Raw genomic sequence first — 24,491 nt, 5'->3', positions numbered from 1 at the left:
ATAAAATACAACTAAAGTATAAGAGCACTTCAGGTTTAACAGCTTTATTAAAGTATTGGGGAGGATTATACTCATTTAAGAGTGGCTGACCAATGTAATGGTGACTGTTTCAATTTCCCCATGAACGGTCAGCATCCTCTGTGACAACGATTGTTCATTGACCCATCCCTGCCTTTACTCCTGTTTCCAGTGTCTTCTTCATTGATTTGTTAACGAGGTAAAACTGTACTGGAAAACACTCAAGTGAAGGAGTCCAAGTACCTGGGGATCTGGTTCACGAGTGAGGGGACGATGGAGCGTGAGTTTGGTCGGAGAATCAGAGCAGCGGGGGCGGTGTTGCAGTCGCTCTACCGCACCGAGCTGAACCGGAAGGCAAAGCTCTGGATCTACAGGTCAATGTTAGTTCCTACCCTCACCCATGGTCATGAAAGCTGGGTCATGACCGAAAGAATGAGGTCGTGTGTACAACCGGCTGAAATGTGTTTCCTCAGGAGGGGGTCTGGAGTCTCCCTTGGAGAGAGGGGTAGAAGTTCAGCATCCGTGAGGAACTCGGAGTAGAGCCGCTGCTCCTTTGCGTTGAAAGGAGCCAGTTGAGGTGGTTCAGGATCATCTGGTAAGGATGAACCCTGGGCGCCTCCCCAGGGAGGTGTTCCAGGCACGTCCAGCTGGGAGGAGGCCTCGGGGAAGACCCAGGACCAGGTGGAGAGATTAGATCTCCACACTGGCCTGGGAACGCCTCAGGATCCCCCAGTTAGAGCTGGTTAATGTGGCCTGGGAAAAGAAAGTTGGGGGTCCCCTGCTAGAGCTGCTGCCCCCGCGACCTGACCCCGGATAAGCGGATGAAGATGAGATGAGATATGAGATATTCACTTAAGCGGACATTCTGCTTCGATAGAACAACATAAATAATCCGGTTTTAGAAAAAAATAAAAACGTGCCTTTTCGTGTACCTAGAGCCTGTTGTATGTTTTGCAAAAATCCACTGCGCCCTTATCAACCTGGGGATAGTGATAGAGAAAGTTTGGTTGTTTTTTTTTAAGTGGGGTTGTGTATTACACCCCAAGTTTGGAGAAGAGATTGGAAGACCAGGCACAAAAGCTATGCACTATACTGCTGTGGACGGAAAAGCAGTTCAATGTATTTTCATTAACAGGTTCTTTAGGATATCGAACAAAAAGGTCTTGGGTTCTGCTGGTTATGTTAAGGCACCAAAACTACCGTTACGTGGCCACTTTTAGCCTACAAAAGGTGGCGGTTAGGGTTAGGCATTAAATCAATTTGGTTAGGGTCAGAAAAAAAGGTTGTGTTTTGGCCGGGACATAAACGGCAACAGCAAACGAACCCGGCTCACCCGCGGATCCATCGACCACCCCAACCTGCCTCCTTAAACAGAGATTCACTAATATTCACTAAATTAATTGCCATAGTCAAACTAAATGTCAGACTGTTACACAGCACCTTTTCATGGTCATATCCTAGATTACTGCACTTGACAGTCTCATATAGTCCATGTGTTCACTGTACATGACTTAATTAAAAGCACGTCTAACTCTGAAACTCAAAACTGCTCTTGAATATAATGACCCAACACATTTCAGTTAGAGGCAGAAATACACAATCTCACAATCTCTTCATTCTTCAGGAGGATGACATTTCCGCAGGTAGACCGTCAGAGGGGAGCAGCGGAGAGGCTAACGCCGAGTGTAATGAGTCTGTTCCAGACATGGCTCTGAGGATGGCCTCCAGTTAGCAATATTTTGTGTTAATTAAAATGTTAATTAGACTGTCCCTGTAGCCAAGACCCAGGGTCAAAGTGCTCTTTTTTTCAGGTTACTCCAGCTAACCTCCCTTGGACACTACAAATGTCATGAAACAGCGGGGAAGCAGCTTTGAAGTCTTCTCATATACAAGACTTGAGAAGAAGCAGTTAAAATAGAAACAGGCTTGCTATATTTAAAGGACATTATGTTAAGTGCTTTGTTTTCATGGAAAGAAATGTCACCAACGTCCTGATTATGTAATGCACAACAGTTGCATATGAAAATAATAGATGGATATTTACCTTGCTTGTAATTTTACTTCCAAATTAGTGTGTTACATAATCAGGTTAAATGGGATTTAAAGCATTAAAGTAAATTATCAGGTAGTGAGCTAAATAACACCATAACTAATCCATCCAATGATGGCCCATACTATTAAAACAATACCCATTTATTTAATTTTCCTTGACGATAGGATGCCCAAATGGGATAAAGGTTGGGATTTGGGCTCCTAACATGAACTACAGTGTCCTGGTTCACGTCCAGTTGCCCTATCCCCCATCTCACCCCCCTTTCATTTCCTGTCATCTCTCAACTTCCAGCTATCTAAGAAAGGCCCGAAAATGCCTTCAATCATTGAGAGAATCCATTCAGAGCAAAACAGGCGTTCGTTTAAGACCCCTTAATATCAGGGAAAGATATCCCGTCTTTCCACTACCACGCCACTGCGCATGAGTGAACAGTGGTATTTTTCAATGTGGACCATATTTCCTCATGTATTTCAGTCTAAAAAACAAAACAAAGGGTCCAGTATTGCGGCCTGGCTGCTGTGAAATGCTGCAATGTAACCGAATGTGGCAATTCTGCACGTCGATAATATACGTCCACTAAAAGGGGATATTTGTTTTTGCCACTTATGTTATCATAAGTGTCTGACTACATTCTGGAAACATAGATAAGTTCTTCTGAAACCTTGTTCTGAAATCTTGTGAGATGACTTGTTGACACTGGATTGGATCTTAAGGGAGAAAAGTGCCGGCAGGGAGAGTTTGTCGTGAAGCGTAAATAATTTTTATTTAACTTTCCCTCTACATACACAGTGAGTAATAACAACACTTAAATTATAATACGACAAAAATGAACACTCCCTACACTGGCTAACTTACTCATAGATAGCAACTGCTCACATCATTTAGCGTAGGCCTAGCTTGAGGCGTGTTCCTGTGATATTGTAACATGCGTAAGCGAGGAGGGGGCGTGACGTGTGCACAAACTTAGCCTGACAGTCAGCTCTGCGCTGAGTGGACAGGATGATGGACGGGCGCTGTGGATTTTTGCAAAACAAACAGCAAGCTCCACGTGCACGTAGAGGCACGTTTTTTTCTCTAAAACCGGATGATTTATGTTGTTCTACCGGAGCATAGTGTCGGTTTCAGTGCATATGATCAAACAAATGTTGCCGACTGCATGTTTAATAACTCCGGACACATGCGCTTTGCAGACCATCTGTCTAGTTGCGTACCTGCCATTAACAGATGCACTCACAACTAAAGGGTTGTGAAAAGAGTACCATCACTGTTTAAATATAGAATATGTGAAGGCTAAGTATTGAACCCAAGATCTGATCTGACCTTAAAATTTGAATCTTCTGTGCTCCTTGGAATGGGAGTGAATATACAGGAGAAAAACACCAAACATAGTGTGTTTAATCATGACTCTTCAAATATGAGCAAAAACTCAAATGACTGGAATTAGGTTCCTGCGGTATCAGCCTTCTGTTTTGCTAAATTACCAGCCTGCCTCGTGTCCCTGGCAATATCAACATGCTACATCAACACAGTCACTCATAGTTAGACACACACCCACTCACACGGGATATGAAAACAAATACTTGTTTCATCACATCCAGTAATTTACCCGATGTGATGAAACAGTTACTTTTATCATTGAACCCATTTTATACAGTCATGAGCAGATTGCTTATATGTATTGCAGATGATATTTTGTGCCGTATTTCTTAGCTGGAGTCAAAGAGATAACTGCGACGAGCGTCGGGCTAAATGGCTTCATAATACACGCTCATGCTCAGACTCTGCACAGGGACAGAAACATATTACTGTCCTTTTCAGCCGCAGCTATTCAGCCTGTCCTCCATCCTGCCGTGTGACATCTATTACAACACCAGTCAATGGGATTCTCCCAATGTCATCTTTGAAATTAAGTCAATGATTAAAAGGAGTAAAGATGGGGAGCAATACGGCGCATTCAAGGTGACAGACAGCCAGAAAGTGAGAGGGAGTTCTTCAAGTAGCCGTTTTACTACGTGGCCGCAAAATGACGGCCCCAATTATTTCTTTGCAGCTGGCGTGTGCAGACGCAGATGAGCAAAGCAGGAGAAAAATGAACCCTTCAAACACTGTCATAATTAAGTATTACAAACAAAGAAAGAGATCTTAAATAGCTCTCACATGCTTTAATAGATCCATCTGGAACGACTGCTTCTCATCTGTGTTCACTTTATAATAGCGACAAAGACCTCATTTCCACTTCAAAATCGCTATTTTTTCGTCTTTTCAAATCCACTCTATTCACAGTGGAAACACCATCTTGTAAATGTGTAAAAAGGCAGGAATTCAGCCCGGGAATGTGAAGTCTTCAGCAGACCTATGCTTCAAATGAAACAGGCTGTGCAGTGATTTCCCAAACATTTCTTAAGGCAAAAGTGTTTCTACCTGTTCTGACTGGCCGCTTAAAGGATATTTGGGGTGTTTTCAAGTGGGGTTGTATGAGGTACTTATCTTTAGTCTGTGCATTACCTTCAGTAGATGAAAGTTAGCGTGCCCCCAGTTTGTAGGAGCAGACAGGAGTCCAGCATAAATGTATTTTAGCCACCTTAAAAAAAGGCTCACCTAAAATAATCTATATGAATGTAAGTATTTAGAATATTTTCAGTCGTACATTTTCTCAACCGTAGAACTCACAAGAAAAAGTTATCTCAAGACGCTTTACATAGAAAATCAAGACCACGCTCTAATTCATGATTTACAGAGACCCAACATTTCCCCCATGAGCAGCAACATCTTTAAAAATACTCATCTCATCTCATCTCATCTTCAGTCTCTTATCCGGGGTCGGGTCGCGGGGGCAGCAGCTCTAGCAGGGGACCCCAAACTTCCCTTTCCCGGGCCACATTAACCAGCTCTAACTGGGGAATCCTGAGGCGTTCCCAGGCCAGTGTGGAGATATAATCTCTCCACCTGGTCCTGGGTCGTCCCCGAGGCCTCCTCCCAGCTGGACGTGCCTGGAACACCTCCCTAGGGAGGTGTTCCAGGGTTCATCCTTACCAGATGGTCCTGAACCACCTCAACTGGCTCCTTTCAACGCAAAGGAGCAGCGGCTCTACTCCGAGTTCCTCACGGATGCTGAACTTCTCCCCCTCTCTCTAAGGGAGACTCCAGCCCCCCTCCTGAGGAAACACATTTCGGCCGCTTGTACCCGCGACCTGGGTCTTTCGGTCATGACTATATATATATATATATATATATATATATATATACTATGTACTGCTTAGCTTATCAATAGTGGTGTACAAATGAAGCTTCATGAAGCATTTTCTCCATTAGATGGAGCTCTATGTTTAACAAATGGTTGAAAACACACTGAATCACCATTCATTGAGACTTTTAATTTAAACCAAGAGCTCAACAAACACAAACACAAACACCGATGCTTCATGAAGCTTTATTTGGACGTCACAATGTCACACTTCCAGCAAATCCAGGCTGGTAATGTAACATTGTGACATTGTGACATAGGTAAGTACTCTACGAACCCTCAAATCATCTTCCCTGAGAAAAATGAACCATCTGATGAGTGATGAGTGCAGGTATATTACACACAGACATACAACAGCATCTACTCAGGTGTAATCGCTCCAATTTTTACATTTTATTGGTGTCTTTTTCACCTAATTAAAATAATGTGATCCGCGCTAAATGCAGGTCTGAATCATGAAACCATAACCAACCAACTCTTTTTACACTATTCCACCATTTTTCATTCCTCTTATCTCTAATCTTCCCTTCATCGTGCATCTTGGCTCACAGCCCAGTGCAGAGGGAGAATCTGTGATAAATTACTTTTAGCCCTGAGCCGACGAGCTCTATTTTTGTTTTGACTGTTTATCATAATAGAAGCTCACCTGTATGAGAAAAACTAATTAGCCTGCAGATTACATTTACACTATGTTTAGAATATTATCTGTTCTCGTTGCTCAGTCATGCCTGGTCCTTTAGCAAGAAAACCATTTGATTTCTGTCATGTTTATAGTCAAATGTGAACTAATTCATCACAGTGCACAGGGCTGCAGCAGCTGTGATGTAGTCTGTAATTGCAGCTGTTTTCGCAAATGGTCATTCAATTATTTCTACACATTAGGGCATCACACGAGATTGGAGATTATAGACGTACAAGGTTAATAAATGCAGACCAAAATAATTGCAAGGAAAATTTCATATAATGTGTAATTCTTATGTACTGTATATTGCCCTTATCTATAGTTCCATAGATGTCTAAGTGTGCAATGCTTTCTTTCTTTCTCAACAACACTGATATTATCATGTTAACCTGCAGCAATACACTTTGCCAGAACAGGTCAATAACAATTAAACGTGCCTAAATCGAAGGTATTGGAGTGTGCTGTTGGTGACGTCGCGACACAAAAGACGACCTTTGTTGCCACTCATTCTTGGGCTTGGTGTGTACGTGCCTTTAGTTACAAGGAAGGGATCATGTCCAGTCCTAGTTCTAGACTTGTCAACAAAAACGTGCCTCCTATTAGAAACATTTAAAAAAATCAAGTCGCTGATTTACTTAATCAGCTGCCATCATGTGGTCGGGTTAATGAGGTCAGTTTTGTTGTCAAATGATACGTCGCTCACTAGACAGTTAAGAAAAGCACACGACTGAAAGAACAGCAGGACCAAGATCTACTAAAGAAAACCCCTAAAATGACAGGATTTTTCAAGGTTGCAGGCTCTTCTTCTGTTCTAGCGGGGTTTTTTTTCTGATAAAGCATGATTAATAATGTGGGGACCACCCTGATCTGCCACTGATTATTATTAACATCTCAATTAAATATTTTTTGTTTTTATTCATTTAGGTGCTTGAAGGTGGTTAGTAGTCCCTGCATCCACTCTTTGTGCTCAGCTAGGCTAAACATATTCCTGGAAAAACAGGGCGCCATTTTTTCCTCCCCTGACGGAGGAGCCAGTCCCGTCTACTTGAGGCTGGGGCATCCTATTGCGTAACTATGGCGTGGATGGTGGGTGGGGCTCAGATCCAGAAGAGTAGATATGCTTTCAGCCCCCCCTCTTTTTGGAGTTTTTTGTTTTTCTTACTTTCTATTTTTTTGTGTCTGTGACATACTGTAAAAAGCATCTGGAGAGGGGCTTTAAGTGTAACATTAAAGGGTATTTAGGCTCACTCGGCAGCCACACAGCTCAGAGTTAAGGGACCTGTCTGTCACCGCATTGTTTTCAGTAGCTGAGATGCCCCCAAACAACCTTGAATTGATATGAGAGAAGGGTGTCACTCTTACATCCTCATATGTATGTAGCTCACTTCAGGCATGCCCCCATGGCAACCTGTGAGGATTTGAAGGTGAAAGGAAGGATTGGCTGGAGGGGTCGGATGTTGGATGGCACTTAGACTTGCAGCTCTAGCATGCATGCTGGATACAAATGCACAATAATGTAATTTGGACACCAACACACACACACACACACACACACACACACACCTTTCAACAGTTATGACTTATAGTGATTGGAACTAATTTGTTTGTTTACATGTAAGGGAAGTGCTCAGCAGAACAGTACATGTCTGTTCCCGGTTCTATAGTTTAATGAGGCAGACTTCACATTCTGTCAACACTCATTCGAACACTCAGTTCTCTTGGGCTCTCTTTTTTTTTAATCAACACACCCACTCACTTAAAGCAATGCGGCACATTTCCATAACTGCCTTCATACTGCTTCATGTGTCTCTCATATTGGGTTAAACCCTGGGTTTTGTGTTCATACACTTTAAGGTGACATGGCCACTGTTGCATCCAGTCGCTGACAGCCATTCTAAGCACACCGCAGTATATTTTTGGCTGATAGGCCAATATCATCATCATCTTTTTTTCAAAGCCTTTTGGGGTTTGTAAATCCTACAGCGTTGAGAGATGCTTAGCAGTGATGGCTCTGCACAAACACATTTCCATTCCTCTGGGCGTTTTGTGGAACAAAACAATCAAGCAGGGTTAGAAAGTCACACGGTACATTACAGTGACGGATTCCTGAAAGCCCAATAAAGACCCTTACATCAATGCCAGTTTCAATTGATTACTTTTAATGAGCGCAAATAAATAATGCAGGACTGTTCTCTCTATCTTGCTCTCTCTCTCTCTCTCTCTCACGCACATGCACACACACACACACACACACTGGCAAGCAACAGAAACCAGAAACTTTAGCAAAGTTAAATGCCCTCCAATTGCTTTGCCTTTGTTAAAATGTCTTTGAGCAGAAATGCTTGCTAGCACTTTGCCAGCCACCAGATCTCGATCGCACCAATAAGACCGTGTCAGAGGAGCCTCCATCCCGTTAAGTCAGAGGCAGCGGTCAGCATTCATGAAAGCATGTGGGAGGCTTGTATTCATCAAAAACCACCTTTTCAAGCATTGCTCAGGGACAATCATAGATTTTGTTCAGGGGTACGGTCTGTACATAAGGTTTGTTCTTACTCTTGTTTCGTTAAAGTGCTGTGTAATCATAAAGAAAGGGAATCAGACAAATCTGCCAGCTCATTATTGATTTGCTCTGTCAGAGATGCCCGTCCCTCTGCACATTCAGACAGATTCAGACAGCAACTTGAGATCTGTCGGGCCAATCACAACTGTTTATCTCACGTGGGGCGGGTTTAAGAAGATCACTGATGGAGTATTGTCTTGTTGAGATGTAGTTATCCGCCTAAGTTCAGGCAGAGCACTGAAGTCAATTCATGCTTCACAATCACTGGCTCGTTCATCACCTTTTTGACCACGAGCTGACAAATTACTGTTCACGTAGGCTTACAGTGTGACTGTTTCTATGCTACTGAGACCTTGATGCCAACACTGTTTTCCCCTACAACTCCGTCCACCAGTCTAATCTCCTTATGTGCTAAACTCTGGTGTTTCTTATTTACGATTTTGTACCCGTGCATAAATGTCCTTCACATGGTCAAGTTGGAGTGTCTCTAATTAAAAATTGAAGATGGACACTCGTACTGTATCCAAAGGATAAACCCTAATGATTTGAGACTGTTCTCACCAGAAAAATTACAAGATTGGTTCAAATACTACCGGATACGGACTTCCTGACGTCATATGAATGATGACTGAGGTGGTGCGATGCTGTTATACAACACAACCTTGTAGGGATGAAGTCTGGGTGGGTGAGTCATCAAAGCACATGACTTCTACACAAGAGGTCCCTTTTCGGCATACTGTTTTCAACCAGCATTGAACAATGCTGTCTTTTAATCAGCCTTAACAAAGTGGATGTATTCACTAAAACCGAACCAAACCTTGACCGTAGCGGATCTGAAAATTGCCATATGAATAACGCTCGCAATGGTTAAGTAAGCCACTGGTAAATTATGTTCGGATCAGAAAATGTCTGCATGCTTTACGTTTTGAGCCTTGGACTGTTTGACTTGTTTGGAAGGCAATGTTAGTCCTTGAAGTTGAAAGATGTATTGGTTCATTTAAGTATCCAATAGTCCTTGCATCAAATAACCCATTGCACTTTAGACATTTGAAGTTGTACCAGACGGATCACCTTGGTATTAAAACGTAACTATATGAATTTAGGAATTCCATTAACTGTTATCCAACACCTCAAAATGTACATTGAAACAAACATAAGGATGCTTGTTAATTAGACCCTATGGATGCTTCTTGTGAGGCTTCAGACATTAAGGCCCATTTTTCTTGCCAAGACACTTCCGTTCAAATCCACTTCTCTAACCTTTGGCCCACGGCATCCTCACAGTGTTGTTATGGTATGGTCTTCCCCGTTTTATCTGATGTACAATGTCATTCTTGAGGTGTGAGGAAGCAGTTGCAAATACATTATCTGCACCATGCAGTGCTACCAGTGGGGTGCTTTCCATTACTGGCTGGCATCACAGTGGCTTTCTCGCTCAGCATGGATTCTGTCTCTGCAATGTATGCATGTATATTTCATGAGCATATGAAAATGTAAACTTCACTTATCTCCCTGTATTCTTTTTTTTCCCTTGATGGAAGCATATAAAAGACAAACAGAGCTTTCCCATCTGCAATTCGACATTGCCACACAGCCCGTTTTCATTCCCAGGGTATCAAATAGCGCCACGGCCCTCTGCGTTTGGCACTGAGGGTGCCTAGTATGTCGTTGCCAAACGTGCCAGGCATTCAACTGTAAACCTGTCTGAGGTAAGAAGCACAGAGCTCCAGGATTAAGAGTGCCAAACACCATGTAAGGAGGCAGGTTTGGGTGTTGAATGGGTCAAACTAACACCAGACTTTCCCCCAGGAGATTGTGTCCCATTAATGTCCTGTGCGTCCCTGTAGAGTGGGTCCATTTGAGAGATTAGCAGTTCGATCCCCAGCTCCCCTGGTCCACATGTCGAAGTGTCCTTGGGCAAGACACCAAGCCCCGAATTGCTCCCCGTGCTGCGCATGGGTGTGTAAATGTGGTCTGAATGGTTAGATTAGATGGTATGAAGATGTCCACTGCCATCTGTGTGAATGGGTGAATGTGACAAGTAGTGTGAAAGTGCCTTTAGTAGTCCATTTACCATCCCGAACCACATTCTTTTGCTAACCCTAACCAATTTGGATGGCTGCCTTAACCCAACCTGACTCCACCAGATGGATTGTTTTGCATTTGCTCAGCATATCCATCTGGGAACTCTCGTATGGAGATCTTTTGGGAAGGGGCGAAAATACTGGTTGCTGATTGGATAAACCATCTGTCTATCGCCAACATTCGGGTCAAATCAACCAATCAGATCAGCAAAGCGTATGATGTACTAACAGCGTCGAGGCAAGAAGGATCATTAGGAGTGTTAGCGAGCGGCTTGCTCGATAGCTGCGCTCATCTCATCCGCAGAAGCCGCTGTGTCCTTTACACTGAACAGTTGCCTCTTGTTTTGTCACGCTTAAATCCGCCTCAAAGCCAACAGTGATTGGTTCGATCGCTTGGCAAACTCCTCCAAAGAGTTTTGTGTTAACAGCAGGTTTAACGTGTTTACAACAGTGACTGTATTGGAGCGTCACAGATTGAAATGCAGATCGGATATCCAGTGTGTTGACAAGTGACGGAAAATGGTCCTGACAATACAGCACTATGTGATGAGTTGGGATGAGGACAGGTTGTGCCACAACATATTTGAATAAAGATGGCATACTAAGGCACACAATAATCCCCCTCTTTCTTTGTGCTGCAATAAAACCAGTGGCCTGATTAGAGTGCCAGGGGCAGGCCGGGGGTTTGCCCTCTCTTTGCCTCCACATAAATAACTGTCATTGCTTCCTGAATTGACAAACACGGGCAGAGGTTTAATTTTGCATTGTTCATTGTCTATCTCTCTCGCCTTTGCTCTCTTTTGTTACTTTGCCTGCTTTGCATTCTGCATTCACTGATTAAGTAAACCTGATTAGCTGAGCTGCTGCCAAATTCCCTCCTCGATTCCAAAGGAGGATCTTTTTTTTTTTTTTTACTCCCTCTTCATTTTCCATTTCTCTCTCCTGTCTTTCAAACAGATGAATGGATGATGAGATTTGACGGGCCCATTTTTACCAACAGAGAGGTAGTTTCCTGTTTCCAAGCTTTTCACTGATTAAGGCTGACTGCCAAAACTAAGAGACCTGCTGTAGGACCAGTTTGAAATATCACCAGCAAAATGCTACTCCCCCCAATCATTTGAGACATCTGGGTTGGTTTGTGTTTTGGAAATGATGTTATTAAAATGCTTTGCCTTGAAATGTACAGTAGTTATTTCTGCCTTGTGTATTTCTTGACCTGTATAAAATGTTTATGCTACCTATAATATTCATATATATCAATCAATGCTTAATTTCATGCTGTATCCTGCAGTTTATAAAAGACACTTTGGTGCCTTATCTTATGTATATATGCACTGGAGATCAAAATAAGAGAACAAAGTATTAATACATATTATTATTTGTTATTGTTCAAAATTTGATAGGATATCCACTGTGGCTATACTACTGCTGTACTGGCATGTTATTTTAAATAACCAAGGCACTTCAACAAAAAACTTAGAGGTATTATAATAACAATAATAAGAGAACAGTAACTATTGTGTCAGAAGAGAAGATTTGAAACAATATTTTCTTAGAGCTGTAGGATTCAACGATGAATAGGAAGTGTCGAGGCCCTTGCTTTGAATGACTTCAGCACATCTGCGCCCACAGGACATCACTAGTTTCTCACACTGCTCTGGTTCGATCTTGGTCCATTCTTCTGGCAGTCTCTTCCCCAGTGCAGTAACTGTATTGGGTTTCTGAGCCACTGCTTTGTTGCCAAGGATTTTCCAGAGAGTCTTTATGGGGTTTAGATCTGGACTCTGACACTTCCTCCTCCAAATTTTACTGACTTCCTTAGACACTTTGGGTTCAGTTGCTCCTAGTCTGACGATGAACATAATGACACAAATAAATCCAACTTTAGGAATGTAATGTTATGATTTGGATGTTTTCTGCAGCAAGAGTTGTGACATTTGTACAGCTACATGGCAGGGTGAATGCAAATGTTTATGAGAACCTTCGTCTGCAACATGCAATACCTTCACTGCAACTGTCTATCATAAGAATATTGAAACAATGAAATGGCCAGCCCAGAGTTCAGATCTAAACCCCATAGACGATCTCTTGACAATCCTTGGCGACAAAGTAATGTCTAAGAAACCCACTACAGTTACTGAACTGTGGAAGAGATTCCTATAACCCTGAGAAAACATTGTTTAAATCTTCTCTTCAGACACTGTGGTTACTGTTCTCTAATGTTGCTCGATGTTTTCTTTTAACAAAATAAAGGTTTTTGTTGAAATGTTGGTTATTTAAAGGAAAACATGCTAATACAGTATTAAGTATTAATACTTATGTGTATGTGTATACACACACAGAGTATGATGTGATAGGACGGGGACATTTCCAACTAATGACCTGTGGCTTGCTTGGCCTTGGAGTGGGATCAAAAACAACATGGCCTATCACACTCATTACTTTCACCCTCTTTAATCAGAGAGCTCTCCCCATGACCTTTATACAGTCGATGGTCATGAAGCACGGACTGTTTGGGAAGGACACTTACTGTTCTCTGGGACTTGGGATGGCAATTATTTTTAAAGTTTGGTTTTGAACCTGGACAATCTCTATCACGTCACTTTACCTGCATCATAATTTAAAGGCAAGATTTGGTCAGCCTTGTTTGAGATGACGTGTGTCACCGTTAACAGCGGTTACCTGGTTACCAAGGGTTAATGATACTGACTTGTGTCTGTTTCCCACAGAAACCTGCTTAAGAACAAATGGTGTAGAAAAATGTATCAAAAGATACGTTTTATGTGCACATACGCACTGGGGGTTCAGTCCTGGGTGCACAAAATGTAACAATCAATCACTCAGTCACTCCAGTTATCAAATCATCAGTCGCACCTGTTTTTGAAGCAGCTGTGCCAGTAATGATGCGTTTCAGAGTGAGTTTAGTTCAAATGACTCACAACATCGTTTTAAAATGGTTAGTGTTGCTTATCAATTTGAATCATTGACTGGGATGCGTTCAATTCATTTAGTCTAACCAAAAGCAGGGATACACATATCCCCTCTGAAAAAAAGATAATGACCAACATATTTAGATAGAATTAAAGTCCATGGAGGTCGATTCAGTCTGATCGTAGTACAGAACTGTGTGAAGAGCAAACTCAGTGCTCAGTATTGCACACTTATTACCTGTACATTATTCCATCTTGCTGACATTTACAGTTTATTAGTTAGGTGTCATGTAATATATCAAAGGCTGTGGAGGCTCATTCAGCCCAATTGAATTATAACTTCTGTATAAAGCACAGCTTGTGTTAACATTTCAAACTGTTGCACACTGTACATAATGCCACTGTGATGACATTTACAGTTTATGAGTTATGATGTTATGCATTGAAGTCGATGGAGGCCCATTCAATCCCTTTGTATTTATTACTCAGCATCTCAACAAACTCTGTTTTTTTATTTTGCACAAGACTACCTGTAGCTGAGTAATTATATGTTTTATACTTAAACTTTATTGAGCAGTGGTAGAACTATGCAATGATACTTCCGCTTTTAACCCATTCTAAAGATGCATTCAGACCGGACACGATAGACACGATGGTGTCGCAAGAAAAGCAAGTAACACGCCGCTTGATCATATTCATGCCATATTTGTACCATCGCGCCAATCGCATGTTTGGAGCGTCAGATAGCCAAAAGGGCAAACGAGGCAGTTATGTAGCAGCTGCCTTAAGCGAGACTGAGATGTTTAGCTAACTAAAGCTTGGCAGCGGCTCAGCCTGCAGCTATACTCTGCTGTTGTAAACTTATGCAAATTGGAAAGTTATGCTGGTGTTATCTAGTGATCTGAAATGAGCTCTCAGATGAAGTGTGAGGCCCTTAAAGCTTTGGTCTAACATTTGGAATATTGGTAATTAATATTAACATCGTTTATATTATGGCCCTGTAGTCCGATCTACACAATATGAATTGCAAAAAAGAACCCAAAAAATCCATTCAGTCTATCAGACGTAGGCCTGCATAGAAATTTACCAATGCTATCCATCCGTCACGGAAGGCTCCTATTGGTTCGTACCCTCCATCCAATCCTCTCGTCTCCCCTGCTCTGCGTCATCCCGCCTCGACCCGTCCCAATCCCCCTCCTTCTCTGTAAATTCTGAGTGGCTAGTGATTAGCTTAGCAGCTCAGCAACCGGAGCTTTTGGTACCCATGGAGAAGGAAAAGAGCAGCAAGTGGCCTCTGCTCGCCCCAAATGAAATGTGACCTAAATAGGAACCAAACACGAGTCAACACCAGGGATTCCTTTGAGCGCTGGAGAAGTCTACACCAGGATTTGGGACTGAAAACAGATGCTGAGACAGCAGACTTTTTGTGGAACAGTTCATTTTTGCGTTTTATTAGCCTCCATGAGTCTGTGCCAATACTGGCTTATGACTGCGAACGTCCGCAGTCTGATAAACAGCTATGTCAACACATGTTAGCATACGTTAGCCATACGTTTTAGCGGGCCGATTTCTGGCTCTGCGTGTCATTTTGCGAAGGAGGGGATACAGGCTCGGGGGGGCAAACCTGGAACACTGAGGGGAGGGGTTTGATTGGGGGGCCATAGCTTTAAAAGAGCCATTGTGTTGTAGAGTAGCGCGAGTAACATGCCGCCCATCTTGAAATGCAGTCTGTAGATTGACTTTGTATGTAATTGTGCTGCTTCTATCGCGTCCGGAGCAGTAGGCAGCTGAAAAGTGCTCAATGAGGGGTTCAGTTGCTCAAGGACAATTTGAAATGCTTTTCTAGTTTTGTTTTACTGTCATCCTGTTCACTTTCTCCCAGTTCACTATCTCTGTGTGGTTGAATACATGAAGGGACGATTGATTTTGACTTGAACATTCAGCAGTGCTATCAAATACAAAAGAGAAACTCTCTCTTCTGAGTTGTAAAGTGGGCCACTTTTTGGCGTTGTCAGCGCTCTCTCTCCATTTCACTCGCTGTAGAGCTCAGTGTGTTACCAACCCAACAGATGGAACCCCTCAGTGTTTGAATTTCATCTGTGAAAATGGTTTATTTAAATATTATTCCGATATCGTCATTATAATACAAACTGTTGCAATGTTCCAGTACAGAAGCCTCACACAATACCAAAGAAAAGAGAACTATAATTCATCAGAAGTTTTGACAGCTCAACAAACAGACAGGACCGCATTGAAATGAAATACATTAGAAGAAACAAATACATCTAGAGTGGATGAGTAGCGTGGCATATAAAACAGAACAGAAGAATGGCTGTGTTTCGGAAATAGCATCCCGGATGAAGGAACTGCTGCTCTAGCCGTCAGTGTGAACTATTCTCCTCTTTGGTAACGGAGACTATGTTTCAGCCTCCATCACAGTCCCAACTCATGACTCAGTGTTGTTGTTTTTACCAAGCATTACTTTTCATCACAATATCAAATCAAATCAATCATCATTCCTTGTTATTCATTATGTTGCAATGACCCACAGTCAAGCGAGTCCCCTGGATTAGGATGAAAGCTTTATAAAGGATGTTTCTATTATATATAGATTTTTTTTTCACCATATACATTTTACCCAAGTTCATTTTAAAGAGATGAAAACCCACTTTAGACTTGTTAACACTTGAATATGAGTACATGACACCATTGTTACAAGTACAGAACATCACTGGCCTCTGCCTTTTTAAATGGATATTTTTTTTTAGAAAAAAACTGTTAACATGCTGATTATTTCATTTACAAGTTGTACACATCTGGAACTTTTTACATGAGGGTTGGACGAACTGTCCACTCAAACCGTGAACACTATCCAGTGCACATCTCCCATCGACATCCAAATCCCATTCTACCTCAAAATAAACTAGACTTTTTACTTTTTTTAAACTAAACATTCTGGATCATATTACATAACATGTTCTCATTTCAAAACACAGAAGTCGATTTCCCGTCACAGCAGAAGTGGCGTGACAGTGATGCGAGATTAACTGTCCAAACACAACCTGAAGCTATTTGGAACTTGAGGGATTAGACAGGGATGCCCTCTATCGCCCGCGCATCTTGTACCCAGGCTGGAAGCTGCTGATCAGTAGATGTCTCTGGTCTGATCCCAAAGCACGACAGGCACTGCCAGCATTTCAACCTCGGTGCTGAATCAACAAGTTTCCCTCCGCAGATCTTTGGGAATGCAGTATAACTATACAGGGTGGGATGTGTTTTTTTTTTTGCCTTGTCTGCAAACGCAGAATAAAAGCTTTAAGGGGGGATGAATATTTTGCTTTCTGGAAACACACAGCACAGTAATCATTGGCAATTACATCTGTATGTTATGTATGAATGTTAGATTATACCATACAACACATGAGAAACTACATAATCATGCTGCAAAGGGGTACATTTTGGGCATCAACTGAGCAGAAAAATACCATGTGCTTCGGGGTCAATGTTTACCAAAATAAATATTGATAAAATTGCCGGGCAACGGCTGCGCTCAGGCAGCATGATACTCATGGTCGATAACACTTACAGTATGATTTTCGAGACGTAAATCAACTACTCTAGTATTCATAAATATTTCTGTTTGAATCAGGACATTTCCAACGAATGGTACACAATTTCCTTTTCAGCTCAAAAGTTAACAGCAACAAAAGAATCCCATTTGTTTTATTGGTTATACTGTATCTGTTGTTGCACTGTGAAACCAAAAAACACCTTTGCCCATGTTTGTGTCAGATTGTCAAAGCGTTTTGCTTATAAATGCTCCGCGTGGATAAAAATCTCTATGATATATCATCTGAAAATAAAGCTAAAAATATATTACTGTAAGATATAAGAGAGAATATTTCAACAAAACTAACTTATTTCTCCCCAACATTGGAAATATACAGTGTTTATCGTGAGCCAGTCTCCTCTCTGTGTCGCGCCGCATCTCATCTCGTCCAGCCACTCAAACGTCTACCTGCAAATGTGTTGAATGTGTGTTTGTGGGCTGGCATTAGGGCTGCAAGTTGGAAACGTCCCATGGGAATTAACAGGAATGCAGTATATGGGAATTAAATGGAATACACTTCATACTAACTATATTTACCTTGTCATATACAGACATATTTTGTATTGTCATAACCAGAAGTGCATGTAAACATTTATTATCCAAATCCATCTATTTGTGAGTAGAACTTGAACCTTGAACAATAAAACATGGAGTCTGTTACATGGTCACCCCATGTAAAGAGGCTGAAGGTTCTCAAGCCATTCGCTGCAAGTCTCCCCCTCTCTCACACCCCATTTCCTGTCTATCCTATATAATAAAACTGCCAAAAAACGTATGTATTCTCTAAAAAAAGAGTCCCATTCAGACTGTAAAATTAAAATATTAAATGAAGCATTTAATGAAGCAGACGTAGGGTCCAACAACGAGCGATAGGACCTTCCCAACTGATGGGGCGGCACTGACATGCGGTTCAAAATACCACTGCATGCAATTGGGTAGAACTACGATCGACTACGACCAATCGGAGCAATGAACGAGGTGATGTATCCATCCGAATTCGGCGCCACATTACTGTCGTCATCAGCTACGCCTGCCCATAACAGATAGTACCATTTCATTGGTGAATTTGGATTTTCTGACATTCAAGATTCAAGAAGCTTTATTTATCCTGAGGGAAATTATTGTAATAGTTAATGAGCTTCAACGATGCTGGCCCAGATTTCAAAGCAAACGGAAATTTGCCGGAAGTACGTCTGGATTTTCAGTGTAGGAAGAATGCACAGTGCAATGTAAATTACAGTTAGTATGAATTAAATTACATGTTTATTTCTGTATATTCCCACATATTCCCATTATTTTCCCATATATTCCCATATATTTATGTTATTTTCCCACATATTCCCATTATTTTCCCATATATTTATGTTATTATCCATGTATTCCCATTATTTTCCCATATATTCCCATATATTTATGTTATTATCCATGTATTCCCATTACTGCCCATGGAAAGTTTCCAATTCCTTTGCAAAATAAGGTAAAATTCTCAAAATTCATGAGATTAACTTTCCTTGAGTTTTCTGGAAATTTACCAGTACGTCTGGATTTCCAGTGTAGGAAGAATGCTCAGTGCAATGTAAAATACAGTTATTATGGATTAAATTACATCTTTATTTATGTTAATTCCCACATATTCCCATTATTTTCCCATATATTTATGTTATTTTCCATGTATTCCCATTATTTCCCCATATATTCCCATATATTTATGTTATTTTCCATGTATTCCCATTACTGCCCATGGAAAGTTTCCAATTCCTTTGCAAAAAAAAGGTAAAATTCTCAAAATTCACGAGATTAACTTTCCATGACTTTTCTGGTAAATGTACCAGTACGTCTGGATTTCCAGTGTAGGAAGAATGCACAGTGCAATGTAAAATACAGTTATTATGAATTAAATTACATGTTTATTTCTGTTAATTCCAACATATTCCCATTATTTCCCATATTTTTATGTTTTTTTCCATGTATTCCCATTATTTTCCCATATATTTATGTTATTTTCCATGTATTCCCGTTACTACCCATGGAAATTTTCCAATTCCTTTGCAAAAAAAAGGTAAAATTCTCAAAATTCATGAGATTAACTTTCCTTGAGTTTGTCTGGAAATTTACAAGTAAGTCTGGATTTCCAGTGTAGGAAGAATGCACAGTGCAATGTAAAATACAGTTAGTATGGATTAAATTACATGTTTATTTCTCTTAATTCCCACATATTCCCATTATTTCCCCATATATTTATGTTATTTTCCATGTATTTCCATTACTACCCATGGGAAGCTTCCAATTCTCAAAATTCATTAGTTTAACTTTCCATGAATTTTCTGGAAATTTACCAGAAACTTTCCATCCCGTTGAAACCCTGCCTGGCATCAACATAATACAAACTAGCATTACAGCAATACTCCTGATCCGAAGTGGGTAAATATTCGTTCTTCCTCTGTAGTAATGAGACGTACCGGGGAGGTGCACAACAAATGAAGCGTGCCGTTTCAAAAATGGTGCAGATCGATTCAAATTAATCATCCAATGGTCACATATCAGGATTTTCAATGACTCGTAAATTGTGACATCCTTTTTATTCCTACTGAGGATGCAATACAACTTAAAAAGACAAGGGACAATTGGTGTTGTTTGTCACACCGAAGCTAGCACATTCAAATAAAGCTAAATTCAACAGTAACACTGCACTCCAAGTTTTGACACATGTAACTGAAATAACTGTTGGTTCCCCTCTTTTTAGCTGTCAGACCAATAAGCATGCACATCTGTATATGTGTCACCAACACGATGTAAAATTATGCAAATAAGATCATTTCGATGGCCAATACAGCTGAAGAAAAACAAGAAATTGAACCCCTTTTAACCTTGCGGTTACCGTTAACAGTCTAAAATTAACGTGTACTTTAATTTCTTTTGTTTCTTTGAGAGGGCCTATTCACAACGAAGTTCCATGGCCAATACGGCGAGTTTCAGCTATGTATACAGCACATACAGTAATTCTAGGTGTTCGAAATAAAACAGACATATATCTACAATCATATATGTAGTACACAAATATAGATTCTCCTTTTTTCTTGTTCACTTTTGAGCAATAAACACATGAACTGGAACAGCCAAATCATAAGAAAGTTATTCTTCCATGAGAGTTATCCAACAAGATACAGAGTCCGTTTTTCCACAGCGGAGCGTTGCACCTCGGATGGTGTCGAGACGACGTCTGTACAAAAGGTAATCCAACAGGTGTAAAGGTGACTGGTGTGTACACTGGCTAATAACAATGTGCCGGGTATAAGAGCAGTGGTGGCAGGGGAATGAGGACCGACTGTGCTGTCCGCATGGTTTGTGTGTGTGTGTGTGAGTGCGTGTGGGTGGGTGGGTGGGTGTTTGGATGGTGGAAGGGGCGTGGGGGATTTGGCGGGGGGGGGGGGGGGGGGTTAGAACAGGCAATTTTCTTGTTCACTTTGAGAGCAAACAGAGAGAGAGAGCGAGATCAGGGTGCAAACCATGTCAGTTCTTCAAATTATAACAAGGCATCCCTCACCAAACCGCACGCCAGGAGGAGGACAGCCAGTCCGTAGCTGGGGGATATTCTTGTACCTGAGGAGACAAGAAACAAAAGATTAAAAAATTTACCATGAACTTAAGGGAGACTATGTTAGCAAGACATCCATGTTTAAATAATGTCTTTTTTATCTTTTTTTTTTTTCAATCTAATGTATTTTATTTAAGTATTAATATGATTATGGAGAGCCCAGACCATTACATTTGCTTATGATTGTTTCTCATCTGCCTTCTGTAAGTATATCGTATATATTAATATAAATACAATTTCATATAATTGTATTCGAGCATTGACGAATTATAATGTATGTCCCATTTTCTTTGGCTTAATAAAAAATGTACAATGAACATTTGCTGATACAACAAGAGACCAATGCAACTCTGCAAGAGAGAAAAGAACTGAGTGGTTACAGAAGTAAGAATTATATATTGGCAATATGTAGCAGACAGCATAACATATGTCAACCATTAACCCTTCATTTGTTTCGCTTTCAAGAGAGACCTGAGAACATGCCATGGTAACAACCCCACAATGCAAACACTCTACCAGTATCACAAATGCCTCCAGTACTGCCTTAAAGGTGGAAATTTGTATCTGCAAGTACGCAAGTCTATGCACCGATCCAATACCACATAATTTTTGCCTAAAATAAATCTACTACTACTGTCAGACTAGAGCAGAACACACCTGATCCAACAAATCAACTGTGTGAAGGCAGTTCAGGTGATTAGATGAGTCGAGTCAGGTGGTGCAATGGTAACAACCCCACAATGCAAACACTCTACCAGTATCACAAATGCCTCCAGTACTGCCTTAAAGGCGGACATTTGTATAGCGCGACACGGTGGTATGGTGGTCAGCATTGTTGCCTCACAACAAGAGGGTTTGAATCCTGGCTGGGGGCCTTTCTGTGTGGAGTTTGCATGTTGTCCCCGTGTCTGCGTGGGTTTTCTCCGGGTTCTCCGGTTTCCTCCCACAGTCCAAAGACGTGCAGGTGTTCGGTTCATTGATGACTCTAAATCACCCGTAGGTGTGAATGGTTGTCTGTCTCTGTGCGTCTCTATGTGTCCTGTGATAGACTGGCGTCCTGTCCAGGGTGGACCCCGCCTCACGCCTGATGTCAGCTGGGGTCGGCTCCAGCCCCCCGCGACCCCGACAGGGACAAGAGGCTGAAGATGAATGAATGAATGAATGAAGTATGAAAGTCTATTGACCGATCCAATACCACATAATGTTGCCTATAATAAATCTACTGTAGTTTATTTACGTTACCTTTGTGACTGACTCAGACCGGAGGAATGAATGTTTTAAAACCTGAGCCAGGACATGCAACAATAGCAGCCCAGTAAGCCCATTGTTTTTTTAATAAATAGGCTGATTTATCTTTGCTAGAAGACATATTTTAATTTTCTTTTTCATTATTTGTATTTAAAAGTGCAGCTGCATGTTGAGAGAGAGAGAGAGAGAGAAAGAGAGAGAGGGGGAGAGAGAGAGTTAGGGGGAGAGAGGGAGGGGGAGAGAGAGGGAGATGGAGAGAGAGAGGGAGGGATGGAGGGAGATAGAGGGAGGGAGAGAGGGAGAGAGATAGAGAGTGGGAGAGAGAGGGAGAGAGAGACAGAGAGAGAGAGACAGAGAGACAGAGAGAGAGAGAGAGAGAGAGAGAGAGAGAGACGACATTCAGCAAAGACCTTGGGTTGCTGTGGTGAAGCCTCTGTATATGGGGTGACCACTCCACTAGGTGAGCTGTTGTGCTTCCTCTATTTTCATTTCAATAATGATCCAACGATACTTTGGAGACCCCCTGCATTTACCCGGAGGACCCCTTAGGCATCACAGAGCCCCTGTTGAAGATCTCCACCCTAGGCTTCATGTAGACTTTAAGATATACAACAGATGGTAATCGGTACGTTAACAGGCAGAGCGGCATTATGCTAGAATCCCCAGTGGGAGATGAGCGTGCCCGTACCCACCCCGGTGCAGGATGGACCATTAGACCAGAGTGGATCTGGATTGGACCCCATCAGAGGAGGACTAACGTTTGCAAAAGGCAAAACAGACCATTCAATCTCCATGAAAGGTTCTTTTTACGTCCGAGTCGACTGGGATACATATTGAATTTTTTTTATTACAATATCAGTCGGGTCACTTTATGGCTTCATTGGTCAAGTTATTACATTATTGAGTTATATTACATTTTCAATCAGGTTAAGTTCACATTGTATCACATTTTCAGGCTTTATGACATTTTCAGGAAATTATTACATAATTAACCCTCCTGTTACCTTCAAAGTGTGTGTGTGTGTGTGTGTGTGTGTGTAGCAGCTGCCTACATTTATGTATTTCAAAGGGTCGGCCTTATAAGCTTCAGCTTCTGCCTGTTCCATATATTCAGACCTTATGAATTTTTTTGTGTTTGCACAAAATCAAAATAAAGCTAACATCAAATAAATCAAACAATAACTAAATGTGACAGAGTGCAACAGACATTGTGGTTAAACGCAGGTTTATACAATAATACAACAACAATACGCAGCGTGCAGTTTAGCAGCATGTTGAAATAAGATAAGTACAAAGTAAATAAGGGTGCACTCACACTGTCCTTCCGCACCGGGCCAAAACAGGTTTTTCGGGTAGAGCCTAGTGCGTTTGACCAGTGTGAGTGAAACCTCTCTGCGCCTAGCTGCGGCCAGTTGGCCGTCCACTGCCCGTTTGAGAGAGGTGGGCTTATGTAAGAGCACGAGCGTACGCACGTGTACGAGCATGAGCACGATGCCTACGGCGGCTCTCATGTAATTTTATGTGCACCTGTTCGGACATAGAAAAGAAAAAGACGGACCATGCGCGGACATTTAACAACAACAACAATGGTGGTGAAAGCATCACGTTGGTGTGATGCGGAGGTGGAGTGTTTACTGCAGATTTGGTCGATGAAAAATGACAAAACGCACGAAAACTCAGAGGTCTACGGAAAGATTTGTAAACAAAGCCACGCATCGCGATGACGTCAATCAATGCGTGTGACGTGTTACGGCGTGATGACGTATAGGCAGCAAGAAGCATTCGCCGAGGCCCAGGTAGTGTGAGTACAAACGAGCCTGGAGGGGGGGACAAGGACCCTAAAGCACGGGGCGCGGTGCGGAAGGACAGTGTGAGTGCGCCCTAAGTGATAAGGAGCGATAAGTGATAACAGTGTTAAAAATGTAGCATCATTTCTTACTGAACTACGTTACAGTACAACTCAATAAAGTGATGCAGTGATGATATAAAGTGACAAGTGACATTTGCTCAGGACACAGTGTCTCCACAGTTCCTCACCTGAGATGAATTATACAGTTAATTATAAGATCTGATCACTCAGGACAGATGTCAAAACCAGGAGAGAACAGGCCCCTCGATTATTTCCGTGTCAGCCATCAGATTGTATTTATCACACTTTTGATGAGACCATTTAACATCCATCCATCAGAAAACTGAGGATATGAGTTTAAAGCGGTCACAGGACGTCGTGCAGCATTCATATACAACTGTTGTTTGTCTAAAACACACACAAATGTAACCGCCCTGAACTAAACGAAATATGAAGTGTTATTAAACTGATTATTTAGATGTGCAGCTACTGTTGCCTTGGCCCTGACAAACCGCTATCACCACTACAGGCAGCTCCGAGTGTTTACCGAGCATCAGGCGAACAAACTGGAACACAGCCTCCTCTGCCTACTCTTTGATTCGCCTGCGTCTCAGGCAT

At 41.7% G+C, this 24,491-nt stretch overlaps 1 protein-coding gene across 1 annotated transcript in view; it reads right to left on the bottom strand.

Annotated features, from left to right (window-relative positions):
* Positions 1-20,648: 20,648 nt before the first annotated feature.
* vstm2a (V-set and transmembrane domain containing 2A) overlaps positions 20,649-24,491 on the bottom strand; it is an 83,861-nt gene continuing 80,018 nt past the window's right edge. The window contains exon 5 of the mRNA XM_083936610.1: positions 20,649-20,781. Within this exon, the coding sequence (XP_083792736.1) occupies positions 20,705-20,781 (77 nt within the window). The 3' untranslated portion in view covers positions 20,649-20,704. The remainder of the gene's footprint in view (positions 20,782-24,491) is intronic.

This window comes from Echiichthys vipera, assembly GCF_963691815.1.
Source record: "Echiichthys vipera genome assembly, chromosome: 21".
Taxonomy (NCBI): domain Eukaryota; kingdom Metazoa; phylum Chordata; class Actinopteri; order Perciformes; family Trachinidae; genus Echiichthys; species Echiichthys vipera.
The sequence above is the reverse complement of the archived record's forward strand: the minus strand, read 5'-3'. Positions and strand labels throughout refer to the sequence as shown.